The sequence below is a fragment of the Zootoca vivipara genome, chromosome 14 (genome assembly GCF_963506605.1).
Source record: "Zootoca vivipara chromosome 14, rZooViv1.1, whole genome shotgun sequence".
NCBI classification, from domain to species: Eukaryota; Metazoa; Chordata; class Lepidosauria; order Squamata; family Lacertidae; genus Zootoca; species Zootoca vivipara.
In genome coordinates, this window is record NC_083289.1 from 8,069,951 (window position 1) to 8,086,402 (window position 16,452).

A 16,452-nucleotide genomic window follows, 5' to 3' on the forward strand; every position below is an offset into this window, starting at 1 on the left:
TTAAAGGCAAACCTCCCTAGTTTGCATGTTCTGAAACGGTACAGGAACTGAATCGCGGCCATCTTCTATAATTTGTGCTTCTCCACATTTTTCGCAGTGCAGTTCTCCAGTGGAGTAATGTGTACAAAAAAAGTGTATATTAGGGTAAAATGTGCAAAAGAAGCAGCAGCATAAATTTATTATTTGCGAAAGGAGTGTATTAGGACTGGGCATATCTGGCTTTCAGCATCACGAAATATTTTGATATACTGATATATGGATGGAGCTTCACGGTTTTCCCCACATTGTGATCTTTGCACAGCACACAAATACACAGAGATTTGCAATATAACGCCAGGTCTAAAACTATGAAACCGATATCAAAATATGGATTTCAAACCTGTTTTGGACAATACATCAATATATCACCCAGCCCTAGGGTGTATTAGAGCAGGCACGTCCAACAGGTAGATCGTGATCTACTGGTAGATCACTGGACATCTGTGGTAGATCAATGGCTCCTCCTAAAGAAGCTCAACAAGTTTGGCTCCCCTAAAAAAAGCTCTACATTTTTGCCCTGCACCCCCCAAAAATGTGGGTTTCCTTCTTCCTAAAAGGTGGTCAACACCTTTAGACTCGAACCCCCCCAAAACAGGGCTTTCCTCCTCCCTAAAAAGCTCAACAACTTCGACCTGAACCCAAAAAAACAGGGCTTTCCTTCATAGAAAAAGTTCAACAACCTTGACCTGAACCCCCCAAAAGGGGGTAGATCACTGCCATTTTTTAACTCTGAGTAGATCGCAGTCTCTTGGGAGTTGGCCACCTGTGTATTAGAGGAAATGGCTTTGCAACATATGTATAACAGACAAAATTGCACACACAAATGTGTGTACTTTAGAACACATTTGCAATAAAATGTTGATGAATTTTCTCCAGTCCTTTTAATGCATGGCTTGGTCTTTTGATTTTTATAATATTTTTTCCCCCATTTGTGGTAAGGGCTGTTCATAGTAGAATGGAGAGATAGAAATTTGTAAATAAATATAAGTGGATAATTGTCTCCCTCACTGGGCTCTAAGCCCATGTTTGCAAGTAAACATGGACCTGGACCCCCTGAAACTGAATGTGTATTCAGGATGGTGGGGGATTTGAGGGGAAAATTTGCCATCTAGGAAAGAGTTAAGTGGCCTCCTCCTCCTCCTCCTCCTCCTCCTCCTCCTCCTCCTCCTCCTCCTCCTCCTCTCTTGACACTTATTTTTGTTGCAAATCACACCTCCCTAGCCTCAATTTGCAAAGGAGAAGCTGAGGAAATTAAATTCCAGTCCAACTCCCCCACCATAATTTATTTTCGTGAAGTGTGATAAACTCCTCCAGTGAGATGAGATTGCATGTCATTTGCAGGTTTTGTCCTGTTTGAAAAAGGGCACTTTCCTCTATGCAAGAAATCTGCCCCCCCCCTCAAAAAAGCAGCCAGATAAAAATTAAGAAACACCTGCATCTCATGGGCATGGTCTCCTCCAGATGTTGTTGGACTGGCACTCGTGAGATTAATTAGTTTTGAGTTTATTAAATTATCGGTAATCCTATACCCGGAGGTCTCAGGGTGGTTCACAGAAAAGATCACAACATATATAATCTGAATAAAAACAACAACCCAATACCACTACCACCCCAGAAAAGAGCCACATTTTAAAAGGGTATAGGATGTCCAACAGATGAACCAAAACAAAATTTAAAAATTCCTTCCAGCAGCACCTTAGAGACCAACTAAGTCTGTCATTGGTATGAGCTTTTGTGTGCATGCACACTTCTTCAGATATCAGAAAGCTCATACCAAAGACAAACTTAGTTGGTCTCTAAGGTGCTGCTGGAAGGAATTTTTTTATTTGTTTCAACTACGTCAGACCAACACGGTTACCTACCCGTAACTAAAATCAACCAAAGGCCTGGTTAAAAAGGAACGTTTTTGCCTGGCACATATAATAAATAATAATAATAATAAATTTTTATTTATACCCTGCCCTCCCTGCCCTCCCGGGCTCAGGGCGGCTAACACCGAATATAAATACAGTAAAAACTTTAAAAACAAAAACAAACAAAAAAACCCAAACAGTTGATTAAAATGTAAGTTAGAATACACTTTAAAATGCAGCCTCTTAGTGGTAGCCATAGGCCATTAGGGGAGAAAACGTCAAATATTCACACCTAAAGGTGTGTAATGAAGGCGGCAGGCAAAACTCCTCACCCACAATAATACAGCCACCAGACTTAACATGGACACTGGTACCAGAGCCTGCAATAAACCCAGATGCCAACTTTGCTGCCACATACACCCGGACAACACCATTACTGGCCCCAACAACATCCAACATACCATCTCAGGACTATTCAGTTGCTCATCTTCTAACATTGTGTATGCCATCAAATGCCAACAGTGCCCTTCAGCTCTCTATATTGGACAAACAGGCCAAACCCTACGCCAAAGGATAAATGGAAACAAATCTGACATCAGGAATCACAAGACAGAGAAACCGGTAGGAGAGCACTTCAATCTCCCAGGACATTCTATACAAGATCTCAAAGCAGCTGTTTTATGACAGAAAAATTTCAGAAACAGACTGGAAAGAGAAGTTGCTGAATTGGAACTCATTACCAAGCTTAAAACCATGGAGCCACCTGGAATGAACAAAGACATAGGATTCTTATCTCATTATACATGATCAAGCTTTCCTTAGCACCTCAGCCCTTGCTCCCCCCCCGCAAGACCTATTGCAGTCATTAACAGTTGTTAACAGTCATCACAGGTTTACCACTCCTATCAGCCCATCACCCATTCCCATCACCCCACACCCCACCCTCTGAATATACATAAGGTGGCTTCTGTTTCAGTGTATCTGACAAAGTGTGCATGCACATGAAAGCTCATACCAAAATAAAAACTTAGTTGGTCTTTAAGGTGCTACTGAAGGAATTTTTTTATTTTATTTCCTGAGGAGAGCATTCCACAGACAGGGAGCCATTGCAGAGAAGGCCCATTCTTGTGTTGCCACCCCCCCACCCAGGCACACGAAGGAGAGCCTCAGAAGGTGATCTCAGAGTCTGGGCAGGTTCATATGGAGAGAGGCGGTCCTTGAGGTATGGCGGTCCAGAGCTGTTTAAGGCTCAGGGGGCAGATGAGTGCCTCAGGGTTATGGGCAAGGTTTATCTTGCCTGGGCCAGATCGGTCCTGCGGAGATCCCTCCGTGGGCCGGATTGCGCGGCTGCACATAAGTGCATGCGGCCACAATTTCCGACGCCAGCACGTGCGCAGATGCGGTTTCCAGCGCAGCGGAAGCTAGTCCCCGGGCCGTGATGCACCGGTTTAGCACAGCGCACAAGCAGGCAACTTGGTTCAGGGGTGGCTCGTGGGCCAGTCAAACTACCTCCGCGGGCCGCTTCCAGCCCATGGGCCTTAGGTTGCTAACCCCTGCTCTAGATGGTTGGTTTATTCAGAGAGCAACAATAGTACCTGTGAGTAGATTTCTCCTGGACTGTCTGTACTGATGGGAAACAAAGCGATATGTCTGCCCCAAAGCTTTTGCAGGTGCAAACAGTGTTGAAAGTGAGGTCACGTATAACCCCCCCCCCCCCGCTCAGCACCATCGTGAGCAGAAATAATCATGCATGCACAAGGACACGTGGTGGTGGGGCTTTGGCTGTGTACACACCACAGATTTAAAACATGCCCCCAAGAATGCCCCCAAGAATGCCCCCCAAGAATGCCCCATGCCCCACAGATTTAAAACATGCCCCAAGGAGCTGGGCAGGAGAGGACTTTAAATGTTCTTTAAATGCATGGGTGCGTACAGTGGGAATCCCTCCATGGTATATGCAAGTGTGCACATGGTTTCTCCCCTCCCCCCATGCCAAACCTGGCAGCCTCGTCTGTGCATGATATCCTCAGTTATAGATAATCCCAACTGCTCCCAGCAGCACCTGTGACTATTGGGGATGATGTGTCTGAGAGATGTAATCAGAGTCCCTGGAGGGAAACGGTCTAACCAAGTTCTTGGGCAGATCTTCAACATGCTGCGGGGGTGGGAGAGAGGCAGCTCCTATTACGGCTCCCTCTGAGCACGTCACTCCTGTGATTCTTGGCCAGAAGAACTGCTGAAGGGGCAGCGATGGCAAACCAGCCGGCCCTTCGCTTCACTCTGGCCTCTTTGCTGCATTCTGTAGTCACCGCATCTGCGTGGACCAGTTGGAGATCTTGGGAGGGGCAAGGCAAGGCTCCCAGGGCACCTTTGTAAGGATGGTTTTAATGGGCAGTGTGATGTGGAAATGGACCCGTTGCTACCCCTCTTAGAGTAGTTGGCAAAGATCTCTTTCTGATCTGCTTGGCAGGCAGAAGGTCCCAGATGATTTATTGATGATTTTCAATTTTATACATTTCAATCATTTTAACATTTCAAAATTCGACTTCCTCCACCCTCTTTCTGTGGTTCCTTAAATTTATTTTTATTTTTATTTGCTAAATATCCATATGAACTTAATTTACTCATTTATTCATCCACTTTAAATATATGCTCCTATAAAATTGCAGGTTATTACAATAATCCTGCCAATGTTCTTACCTGTTTACAATTTATTTGTAAATATTCCACAAACCATTTCCATTCATATATGTATATATATATATATATATATATATATATATATATATATATATACACACACACACATATATATATATATATATATATATATATATATATATATATATATATAGGTAAGGTAAAGGGGCCCCTGACCATCAGGTCCAGTCGTGTCCGACTCTGGGGTTGCGGCGCTCATCTCGCTCTATAGGCCGAGGGAGCCGCCGTTTGTCCGCAGACAGCTTCCAGGTCATGTGGCCAGCATGACAAGCTGCTTCTGGCGAACCAGAGCAGCACACGGAAACACCGTTTACCTTCCTGCCGGAGCGGTCCCTATTTATCTACTTGCACTTTGAGGTGCTTTCGAACTGCTAGGTGGGCAGGAGCTGGGACCGAACAACGGGAGCTCACCCCATTGCAGGGATTCGAACCGCCGACCTTCTGATCAGCAAGCCCTAGGCTCTATATATATATATATAGTTTGTCATCTTGATTTCTTACTTTTCCGGTAAGTTCCGCCATTTCTGCATATTCCATAAGTTTTTTTGTATCCATTATTCTTTCTCTGGGACTACTTCTTCTTTCCATTTTGGGGCAAGTGACATTCTTGCCGCTCCAGTCGCATACATGAATAAATTTCTGTACAGTTTGGGTAGTTCTGTCCCTATAACTCCCAAAAGGAAATAAGGTTCCAGATTTAATCCCTGGAACCTCCAGGAAAGCTTGGCAAAGGATTTTGGTCTGAAACCTCGAAGGAGGGGATTCAAGTTAGGAAACGGGCTGCTATTACATCTTTTAAAAGCCATTCCTGCAACAGAACTGCTTTCTGGCTAGTTGCACTCTTTGCCTAGGACTCATTGCAGTCCAGAGGATGGCTCCAAATCTGACTAGAGAGCCCTGCTCTCTTTGTGGGGCTCTCTTGTGTATTCCTCTGTGTGTGAGGGGACTTCTGCCACCCAGGCAGCCCTACCGTGGCCTCTCTGCAAGGCAGTGTGTGCCTGTGAGCTGAGATAACTTTTTGAACTTCGCCCAAGTGCCGAGACCTAAGCAGGGGAAGGGAGAGGATGGAATGAGAGACACTGGAGGTCACCTTGGTTGTGGCAAATTGGAAGGATAGTTGTGTGAGAGAGAGGCTGGTTTTGGAAACTGGGAGGGGAGAGAGGTAGGCCCCTCCGGAGAGGAAAAACAGGCAAGGTTTAGATCATCCCCTGTTTGCATATGTGTGCACTTGTAATTTTTATCCTGCCCTGTCTATGCACATTGGGGTGGGTGGATGTCCTCATTTTATCCCCACAACAATCCTGCAAGGTAGACCAGGATGAGAAGCAATGGTGGCTCAAGATCACTCAGTGTGGTTTGTGGCTGAAGGGAGACTTGAACTTGGGTCTTTCCAGTCCATGTCCCAATAACTGCATAACCAGATGTGGGAGAGGACAGTGGCTTGTGCCTCTTTCTATATATACAGCTATAGAGATGAGGGAATTTCAGCAGGTAAATAAATATACACCCCTGAAATTCTTTCCCACGGCTTTAAAAGGGCACAGGAGCCTTGTTTTCCTTGGGCATCTGGCCTCCCTATCGCCTGCGAAAACTGGCTCTGGCGGAGGAGCCGTTGCTGGCTCTTTGGTTGCCTCCGAATCCTGTCCTGGGATTCTGTGGTTAAGAGAAAGGCCATGTGAAATAAATAACAGCAGTCAGATACATCTGTGTGTTTGCATAGTGTGCGTAGGTCCTCAGAGCTGCGTTCCTATTTACAAAGCTCATCTCTCATATTCCCCAAGCGCACCTGCTTGGAGCAAGAGGTGGCCAGAGGCTCTGGTCCTCTTGTTTTTCCACAGTCCCTAAGTCAGAGTTTAGAGCCAGTGACCTTGGAGATCCTTAGTCTGCTTGATTATCCCCTTAAGGCCCTCTGGACAAGTCACTGCAGAACTGTTCCAAATTGGTTTCCTATAGCCCAGTGGTTCCTAACAGGTGGTCCGCGAGCTATGCCAGAGGGGTCCGCAAGATGCTATTAGAATAAAAAATATATTAAATATATTTCGTATGATAACAGATTTTTTTGTTTTGGCCGCTTCCTGCATGAGCAGAGTCTAGCGCAAAACTAGAATTAGATAGAGGCAGTGGTTCTGCTGTATGCCGTTAGGTGGCGCTTTACAAACACTACTGTCTTGCAAAGAGGCAGCGCGCACATTCTACTAACGCTCACCTCCCCAAGATGCTTTGCGCGCGTCGGCTTCATTTGTGCGCTACTGCGCAGGTACCCTGTCTTCTCCATTCCCCTCCCTCCTCCCTGGACTCTTATAAAAAGACTCTTAATTTGGCTCTCACTTTTTAATTTTAGGATTAGGAATTAATGGGGGTCCTTGTCACAATAGCGGCTCGATGAGGGGTCCTTGAGAAAATTGTGTTGGGAACCCTTGCTATAGCCATTCAGTATCTTGTAAGTTTGACTCCTATTTCACTGTGTGTGTGTGTGTGTGTGTGTGTGTGTTAACTGGCAGGAGCTTAATCCTCCCTCTTGTGGACCAGAGATAACCAGGGAAGCACAGCAGAAAACCAAGCTGCTCCCTGGACGCTTTGCCCCCACAGTGTGTAAATCAATAGGAATGGGTTTAGGAAACGAGTCTTATGTTAATGCCTTGGGTTTAAAGCTGTAATTATCACTGTGCAAACATCCCTGAAGCTTAGAGGGGATGCTGAATGCGCTTTGCAAGAATATGATCCAAGCTTATGCACAGGTTTCCTTGGGTGGATTCATGCAGCCTGAGCTTTTCTCAAATCCAGAGGCAGAAGAAGATAAGATGAGATAAGATAAGCCAAACTCTTTCCTCAAACATCACAAAATAGCTCGAATGATTTCTGAGCCAAGCCAAACTGATTTCCAAAGCCAACATTCACTTGCTCGGTCCCTTAAATTGCTGTAGTCCTTGGGGAAACTACATTTCCCAGGGATAATTTGCTGTACTTCCCTCCTTCCTGTTTGCTAGGAGGCTAGGATTGGCCTGGGGGGGGTAGAGGTGGGCAAATGTGACTGGCTGGCAAGATGAGGGGTTTTTTGTGTGGGGGTGGGGGCTCCATGGGGAATCAGAATTCAGGAGTGTGGTGCTCGTTGCGCATTTGAGACAAGCATCATTAGCTCCCGAGTCTTGTGCTTGGAAGTCAGGAAATATGAGCCTTGACTTCTCTGAGTCAAAGGCATGTCTAGCATTGTGTACCACAACACCAACCCCAAATGTCCTCTCAGTTCCCCCGGGGCCATTTAGGCTGTGTAAGGAAGGAGTGGGGGAACCTGTGTTGCTGGGATACAGCTCCATCTCCTCTGACCATTGGCCATGCTGGGTTCTGGTGGGTATTGGAGCACCAACGCTTGTCTAGAATCTGTGGTGGGTGGTGCCCATTGGGACCAGGCAGAGAGAACTTGGCAGTAGCTGGGGCCCAGATCCAAGGACGAGCAGAGCCAACCTCTTCTAGTTTTGCCCCTAGTGAGTTCCATGTTGACGACACAAAGGGTAAGATCTTCTAGTACAGCGTTTCTCAACCGCTGTTCCGCGGCACACTGCCGCGAGACGCTGGCTGGTGTGCCGCGACGTGCGGCGACGAGAAGGGCGATTTGCATTGTCACGTGCCTGGCGACTGCCAATAGGCAGCACTGACCCGCCGGAAAGCAATATTTATCCTCCTCTTTCCCAAAGCTCAATGCAAACGAGCCTGGCGGCCGCCAATACTCAGCACTGACCTGCCGGAAAGCAATATTTCTCCTCCTCTTTCCCAAAGCTCAGTGCAAACGAGCCTGGCGGCCGCCAATAAACAACACTAACCTGCCGGAAAGCAATATTTGGCAAGTGTTTCTTACAGTCATAATTATAATATAGGGCGGCACAGGATTAATTTTTTTAACCTTTTTAATGGTGGTGTGCCTCGTGATTTTTTTCACGGAACAAGTGTGCCGTGGCCCAAAAAAGGTTGAGAAACACTGTTCTAGTAGCTGTGTGTCCCAGGCATTTAGGTGAGGGCCAGCCATGGATGAGTTGAAGAGGGTTCAATCAATGGGTGGCGGTGAGCAGTGAGTTGGCCCAAATAGTGCCTAAGCAGGAAGAAGCTGGTAGGAGGCAATGCCACCCCCTAGACTAGATGCAAATATGAAGGCAGACCTGAGGGCAGACTGAGGTTGGTGGGGCGCTGCCCCATTTGCCCTCATTGTTCAGCCTCCACTGTCTGGAAAGTCACAGGTTCTCCAACCCCCTGATCCACGAGGGGCTATGGGTGCGAAAGCTACACTGCAGGAGCCAGTCGTCTCTCTGTGCCCTCTCTACTTGTCGGTGCAGGGAGGATTGGACCCAGAGGAAGCTATTTTGTAAGGCAAGCGGGCAACTTTAACTCTCCCCGGAGGGGTAGGCAACTTCAGAGACGAGCAATTCCTTCCCCTCCCCTCTGGCCCATCTTAGTTCCGTATGCCCATAGCTGATCCTAGCAGGAATATAGCCTGTTTGGCTCAGAAGCAGCCAGTCACACATGTTATCATGATGTCATTGTACTAAAAAGGCAGATGGCATCTGTCATCCAATGGCATTTGGAGGGCACAAGCAGGCTGTGATGCAACTGCTGTTGCTTCTGTCCAATGGAAACTTTGGGTTCAGTTTACAGACTGCGATGCTTGGTTCTCCATGGAGCTTCTGGCCCTCTGCTAAGTGTCTGTTTTTTAACCTTAGGTTTCCACCCCCCCCAAAGCAGGCTCACTTCCTAGAACAGCGGGGATGTTCTCATCTCCCATCTATGTCAGATGTGACAAGAAAAGATCACCTGATCTGCACTACACTCTTCCAAAGTCATGCTTACGAACGGTTGTTTGTTCCAACGGGTGAAAAACTTCCCATATGATTTAGCAGCCTAGGGATTTCCTCTTCACCTTAACATGCAATTAATTTAAGCACAGGTTGACTTTGGCAGGCCATGTTGGAATCCCAATGAATCAGGTTTTTTTTGTTTTTGATACGTCTAGATCACAACTTGCCATGTCCCACTTTAATCTGCTTTTGGGAGATATTTTAGCATGTGGTTCAGTTGCAATCTGGACGTTTGATGACATTTGGCGCTGTGGGTTAAACCACTGAGCCTAGGGCTTGCCGATCAGAAGGTCGGCGGTTTGAATCCCCGCGACGGGGTGAGCTGCCATTGTTCGGTCCCAGCTCCTGCCAACCTAGCAGTTCAAAAGCACCTCAAAGTACAAGTAGATAAATAGGTAAACGGCGTTTCCGTGCGCTGCTCTGGTTCGCCAGAAGTGGCTTTGTCATGCTGGCCACATGATCCGGAAGCTGTACGCCGTCTCCCTCGGCCAATAACGCAAGATGAGCGCCGCAACCCCAGAGTCGGTCACGACTGGACCTAATGGTCAGGGGTCCCTTTACCTTTACCCTCCTTTTGCATCTGGATGGTCAGGAATATTATTTCCTTGTTTTACTCCTGCCTTTGTATCCTTCCCCTTCCTCTGTTGTCTCCCCCAAATCTGCATGATGCATGCAAAGTAATATCACACCACTTTAAACAGTCATGGCTTCCCCCAAAGCATTATGGGAACTGTAGTTTGTTAAGGATACTGAGAGTTGTTATGAGACCCCTATTCCCAGAGAGCTACACTTTCCAGAGTTCTGTGGGAAAAGCTATTGATTATTAAACCACTCTGAGAATTGTAACTTTGGCGGGGGATGGGGGAGGAAGGCATGGGCCATTACATTTTTATTATTCTTGCTGTTTGTTTGTTTATTTAGCTTATTAGTTGCACAATTTTACAGAATAAAACAGAGGGACTTACAACAATAAATAAATCATTCATTAAAACCAGCATAAAATAAAACATAAAAGGTTTTTAAACAGACATATTTTAAAAAAGGCAGGATTAAAATATCCTTTCACTGAAAAAGACTACAGATAATTAAAAGCCAAAGGCTTTTTGGAAAAGAAAAGTTTTAGTCTGGTGCCTAAAGATAGGTCATGCTGAGGACTTGCAAACCTCTCTGGGGGGAGCATTCCACAAATGGGGAGCCACCGCAGAAAATACACAATCATATGTTGCTACCCTCTGCAACTCCCATGGTGGAGGCACATGATGCAAGTCCTTGGACAGCAATCTCAGGGTCCAGGTCAGTTCATGTGGGAAAAGTGGTCCATGAGATATTAGGGTCCTGAGCCACAGTACAATTCAAAGTGTTGGTGTTGACCTTTAAAGCCCTAAACGGCCTCGGTCCAGTATACCTGAAGGAGCATCTCCATCCCCATCGTTCTGCCTGGACACTGAGGTCCAGCTCCGAAGGCCTTCTAGTGGTTCCCTCACTGCGAGAAGCCAAGTTACAGGGAACCAGGCAGAGGGCCTTTTCGGTAGTGGCACCCGCCCTGTGGAACGCCCTCCCACCAGATGCCAAAGAGATAAACAACTACCTGACGTTTAGAAGACATCTGAAGGCAGCCCTGTTTAGGGAAGTTTTTAATGACTAAAGTTTTAATCTATTCTTAATATCTGTTGGAAGCCGCCCAGAGTGGCTGGGGAGACCCAGCCAGATGGGCAGGGTACAAATAAATTATTATTATTATTATTATTATTATTATTATTATTATTATTATTATTAATTTATTACTTCATAGGTCAAAACCAACTCTTGGAATTGGGCCCAAAAACTAATTGACAGCCAGTTCATGACCAGGATCAGTGCTCAGACCTTCTTGCCCTGTTGAGCAACCTGCCTGCCAAATTCTGGGCCAGTTGCAGTTCCCGAACCACCTTCAAAGGCAGCTCACATATAACAAGCTGCAGTAATTTAACCTAAAGGTCACCAGAGTGTCAACAACAAAAGTTAGACTATCCCTGCCCAGATCGGGGCACAGCTGGAGCACCAGACAAAGCTGACGGAAGGCACTCATTTCCTCCACACCACTTGAGCCTCAAGCAACAGTGGGGGGTCCCAGACTTTTCCTTTAGTCATGCTCAGTTGCAGCCCTTGTTGCTGCTTCTTTGCCTCAGCCTCTCTTTGCTCCAGCCCTGTAAAAACTGGACCATGTCCCCAAATTTCTGCAGCTCGAATCAACCTCTCTTTTGCAACCAGGACATCCACGCAGAACAGAGCAGTTTCTGGTATCAACCTGTATGTTGCAGAATGTGGGGCTTTCCCTCACGCAGTTTGGAATGATGTTCATCCCGGGGTTATGCGCTCCTTGACTCCCGTGCCCCAATTCCTGCTAATGTGTCATGTCCTAATCAGGTTACCCACAACCGGAAGTGACCTGGTACAAAGATGATGAAGAGATGGACAGATACTGTGGCTTGCCAAAGTATGAGATCCTTCGTCATGGAAACCGACACACGCTGCAGTTGTACAAGTAAGGAAAGTGTGTGTGTGTGTGTGTGTGTGTTGGGGATACCTGTTAGCTAGCTGTGGCTGGTTTGAATGTTGAGGAACATTGGCCTTCTGAAATACACAATGTGTTCAGGCCCCTATCAGTTCCTGGACTCAAGGCGACAAATTCCCAGATCCATGAAACTGCCATTATTATTATTTGTTAGGGCAAAATTCTGGGTGCGAGAATGCTCAGCCACCCAGCTCATCAGGCAAGGGCCTGTGGTCGTTGCGGAGTATAAAAAAGGAAGGAGTCCAGCCACGATCCAGAGCAAACAGCAAGGTTTATTACTGCGCAGCAGGTTCAATGCCAGACTGAACACCATGAACAGGGCTGCAAGAACTTTTAAAAGTTCCCACCACCATCCCATAATGAACATCGAAAGCATCATACATACATCATACATACATCACTTGTGACAGGGTAAAACGTCAGAAAAGGGGAAGGTGCAAGGGGCATTAGCATACAGGTAAACAGGAGGTAAACAGGATTAACATAAGGTAACAATGTTGAACCTGCTGAATGGCCCACCTAGTCCGACATCCTCTTCTCACAGTGGCCAACCAGACGCCTGTGGGGGGGAAACCTGCAAGCAGGATTTGAGCACAAGATCTCTCTCTCTCCTCCTGTGGTTTCCAGCAACTAGTGTTCAGAAGCACAGCTGCTTCTAGCTGTGGAGACAGAGCCTCGCCATAACGACTAGTAGCCATTGATAGTCCTCTCCTCCCTGATTCTCAACCAGGTTTGGTTGGTGGCCCAGAGGAGCAAACCAGATAAAGGCCATGTGCCTGTTCCATTCACATATCAGTAGGAGAGGGGACCCTCGTGTGAAAGAAGTTTGCTGTCACAGAGTGTTGTGCTTTCCACAGCGCTCCACCAGATACCCCTGGGAAGCTCTCCAACAGGGGGTGACCTCCCATCATTGCTCCCCAGAAAATGGTTTTGAGTGGCAGGCTCCCCCTTTCCAAGCCCTGAATTTGAAGATACGGTAGGTAGTGGCCATTGGCAGACACCCCCTGCGTGATTGTGTCTCGTCTCCTTTTGAAGAACCTGCGGCCTTCCAGATGTTGCTGGACCATAGCTGCCAAGTATCCCGTTTTCCACGGGAAACCCCCGGATTTTAATCCATTTCCCGCTGTTCTCCCGAATAGAAAAAAATCCCGGAAATCCCCCGGATTTCCTACCTGCCAGGGAGGCTCCATTTCGGGGGCCGCTCTGCCCATGCCTGGGCACTGGAAATCGGGCAGAGCGGCACCAGAAGTCGCTTCTACGCATGTCCAGACATGCGTAGAAGTGACTTCTGGTGCCGCGCCGCGGCTAATCCCGCATTTTTCAGCAGGAGACTTGGCAGCTATGTGTTGGACTCCAACTCCCAGCCGCCCCAGCCAGCATGACTAGTGGTCAGCGACAGGTGGGGGGGTTGCAGCTCAGCGACCTTTGGAGGGCCACAGGTTCTCCCCTCCTGATCTGAGCTGTCAGCTGTCACCGTCTCTTATTGCAGCCAATTCTATAAATTCACTGCCTGCCCTGTGAAGAAGCGACCGCTTTTGTCTCTGCCGAATCTTCTGCCGGTCAGTTTCCCCAGATGACTCTGAGTTCTATTCTAGTGTTTTTTAGAGGACAATTATATAAGCTTCTATCGTGTCTCCACCATCACCCTTAAGGCACCTTTTCTCTCAACTAAAACCACCCTCGAATTTTTGTGACGGTCACCACCTTGGATAGCTTAGAAGAGGGTGAGGCAATCTCCTGGAGGATAAGGCTGTCCATGTATCCTAGGCAGGATGGCAAAGTTCTTCCTCCACAGTCAGAGGCAGGGTGGGAACCATCAGTGTGGAGAGTGCCGTTGCATTCCTCCTTCAGAGCTTCCCACCTGGTTGGCCATTGTGAGCAAAGGATGCTGGCCTAGATGGGCCTTTGGACTGATCCAGCAGAGCCACGCCTGTGTTTTAATGCTGCAGTCTTTCCCTGTATGGGAGGAACTCCTGATCACGAGGGTTGCCCCTTTCTGCCCCCTTTTTGGTTCTACAATGCTCTTTTTGAGACGAGGGGCGTTTGATCGGTGAAGCCTTCCCATATGCTACATTCTGCGTTCTGTTCTGTTTGCACTGTTTTAAAAACTATTTTAAGTTTGTTTTTTGTATTTGTAAACCACCTTGAGATGCATGTAGCAAGTGATTCATAAATTAAATAAGAATATTACTTCAGCCACTTTTCTCCTTTCCCAGCTCACTTCCTTTGCTTTATGATGGTTCTGATTGCTTTACCTGTGTCTCCCAAATGTTCTAGTGTTCTAGTTTGTTTTGTAATTTCTCTTTTATGTAAATGGCCCTGGGGGTTTCCTGTTGAAGGATGCTGTAGAAATGCTTAAAATGAATTATACCTTTTCCTCAGTAAGGATGGTCCCTTGCACAAAAACTATATCCCCCCCCCAATACTAAAACATCTGTTTTCTGTTGCTAGGATGATAGAATCACAGAGTTGGAAGGGACACCCCACCCCCAAGGGTCGTCTAGTCCAACCCCCTGCAATGCAGGAATCTCATTTAAAGCATTAATGACGGATGGCCACCCAATCTCTGCTTTAAAAACCTCCAAGGAAGGAGAGTCCACAACCTCCCGAGGGAGACCGTTCCACTGTCAAACAGCTCTTACTGTCAGGAAGTTCTTTCTGATGTTTAGTCGGGATCTCCTTTCTTGTAACTTGGAAAATGTAGGCCCACATGTTTGCACAGCGAAGCGGTCCTGTCATTTGAGATGATGTTAATGATGGTGTGGGAGCCAGCACTGTGAGTGTCATGTGCAGCAAACTCCGTACTGCATAGCGCTGTTCCCTCTGACAGTATTTTCCCACCCAGACTCAATACTTTGGACGACAGCTTTAAACGGGACTGTCGATGTGAGCCTCAAGCAAAGTTTGTATAAAATTATTTTTGGGTGCTGTTTAACACCAAGTCATCTCATATAAAAAGGCGAGCAGTCTGTGTTAGAGATGCAAGATGTTGAATGCTGCCATTTCACATATTGTTATGTGTTTGGGTGAAGCCTGAGCCCCTTCTAGTTCTAGTTCCTAGATCCAGCATGGATTCAATTCCTGGAACAGCCAGGCTAGCTTCCTGGTGAGCTAATAGCCTTCTAAATAATAATAATAATAATAATAATAATAATAATAATAATAATAATAATAAATTTTATTTATACCCCGCCCATCTGTCTGGGTTTCCCCACCCACTCTGTGCGGCATTCAGCAAAATATTAAAAATACAATAAAACATTGACATTAAAACTTCCCGATACAGGGGCCATTAAGGGATAATAGGCTGCCCAAATACATCATAGGGGGGAATAGCTTGCAAATATGCACGTATTAGTCAAAACCGTATTTTTTAAAAAATGTATATCCTAGGAGAACTTTCCACTAAAATGCTGATGAAATTTCATGAGGATTCAAAAAAACAAACATCCTGCAAAAATGTGGAGAACTGGATTTTAAGATTTAAAAAACGAGAGACGGAGAGAACAAAAATGGACAGATTTGCCCCCCCCCCCCCCGTCTGCCACAGATAGACATTCTGCCACAGATGGGCATTCTCCTAAACTGGGCTGACTGAGAAGAAAATGTCTCTTGGCTCCTTCGGTATTGATTTAATCCCTGCGTCCACACTCATGATCCAGGGCGCATGCTCATTGCTGTCCAAGAATGTGCAAAGAGGGCAGCCTGCACGAAGGAGGGGTTTCAGGGCTTATCTACAGCCCAGCTGTGGTTTATTTGCTTTCCTGAGGTAATCTAGCCAGTGCCCATTCAAATGCATTAGCACATCAGTTTGCTATGTGACATGTGTGGTGCTGTTTTCCATTTTAAATGAGTAAATAGTGGGCACTAAGCATCTCTCCCTCTCCTCCTCAAATCTGTTTATGTAATTCTGACAACAGTAAGTAGCATAGCAGCCAAGACTACAATGCTGTCCCTACTTACCTGGGAGCACATTCCATTACACTTGCCTTGTTTATTAACAGATGCGTATGGGATTGCTCTATAAGTTAGGATGGGGAGAAATTTGGTTATTGTCACATTTTAAGGAGATCCTGCCCGATTTACACTTTGGAGGCAGTATGCTTCTGAATGCCAGTTGCTAGAAACGGCAAAATAATAGAATCATAAAATTGCAAAGTTGGAAGGCACCCTGAGAGTCATCTAGGCCAACTCCCTGCAATGCAGGAATCTCTGCAGGAATCCATGACAGATGGCCATCCAACCTCTGCTTAAAAACCTCCAAGGAAGTCCACCACCTTCCAAGGAAGTCCATTCCTCTGCCAAACAGCTCTTACCATCAGAAAGTTCTTCTAGATGCCTAGTCGGAATCTCCTTCCTTGTAATTTGAATCCATCGGTTCGGTTCCTTCCCTCTGGAGCAGGAGAAAACAGGCTTGCTCCATCTTCCACGTGACAGCCCT

The 16,452-nt window shown here is 46.5% G+C and overlaps 1 protein-coding gene across 1 annotated transcript in view; it reads left to right on the forward strand.

Moving 5' to 3' along the window:
- The window catches only part of ALPK3 (alpha kinase 3), a 69,612-nt gene that overhangs the window by 20,121 nt on the left and 33,039 nt on the right, over nucleotides 1-16,452 (forward strand). The window contains exon 3 of the mRNA XM_035130528.2: nucleotides 11,864-11,981. Coding sequence (XP_034986419.2) covers nucleotides 11,864-11,981 — 118 coding nt within the window. The remainder of the gene's footprint in view (nucleotides 1-11,863; nucleotides 11,982-16,452) is intronic.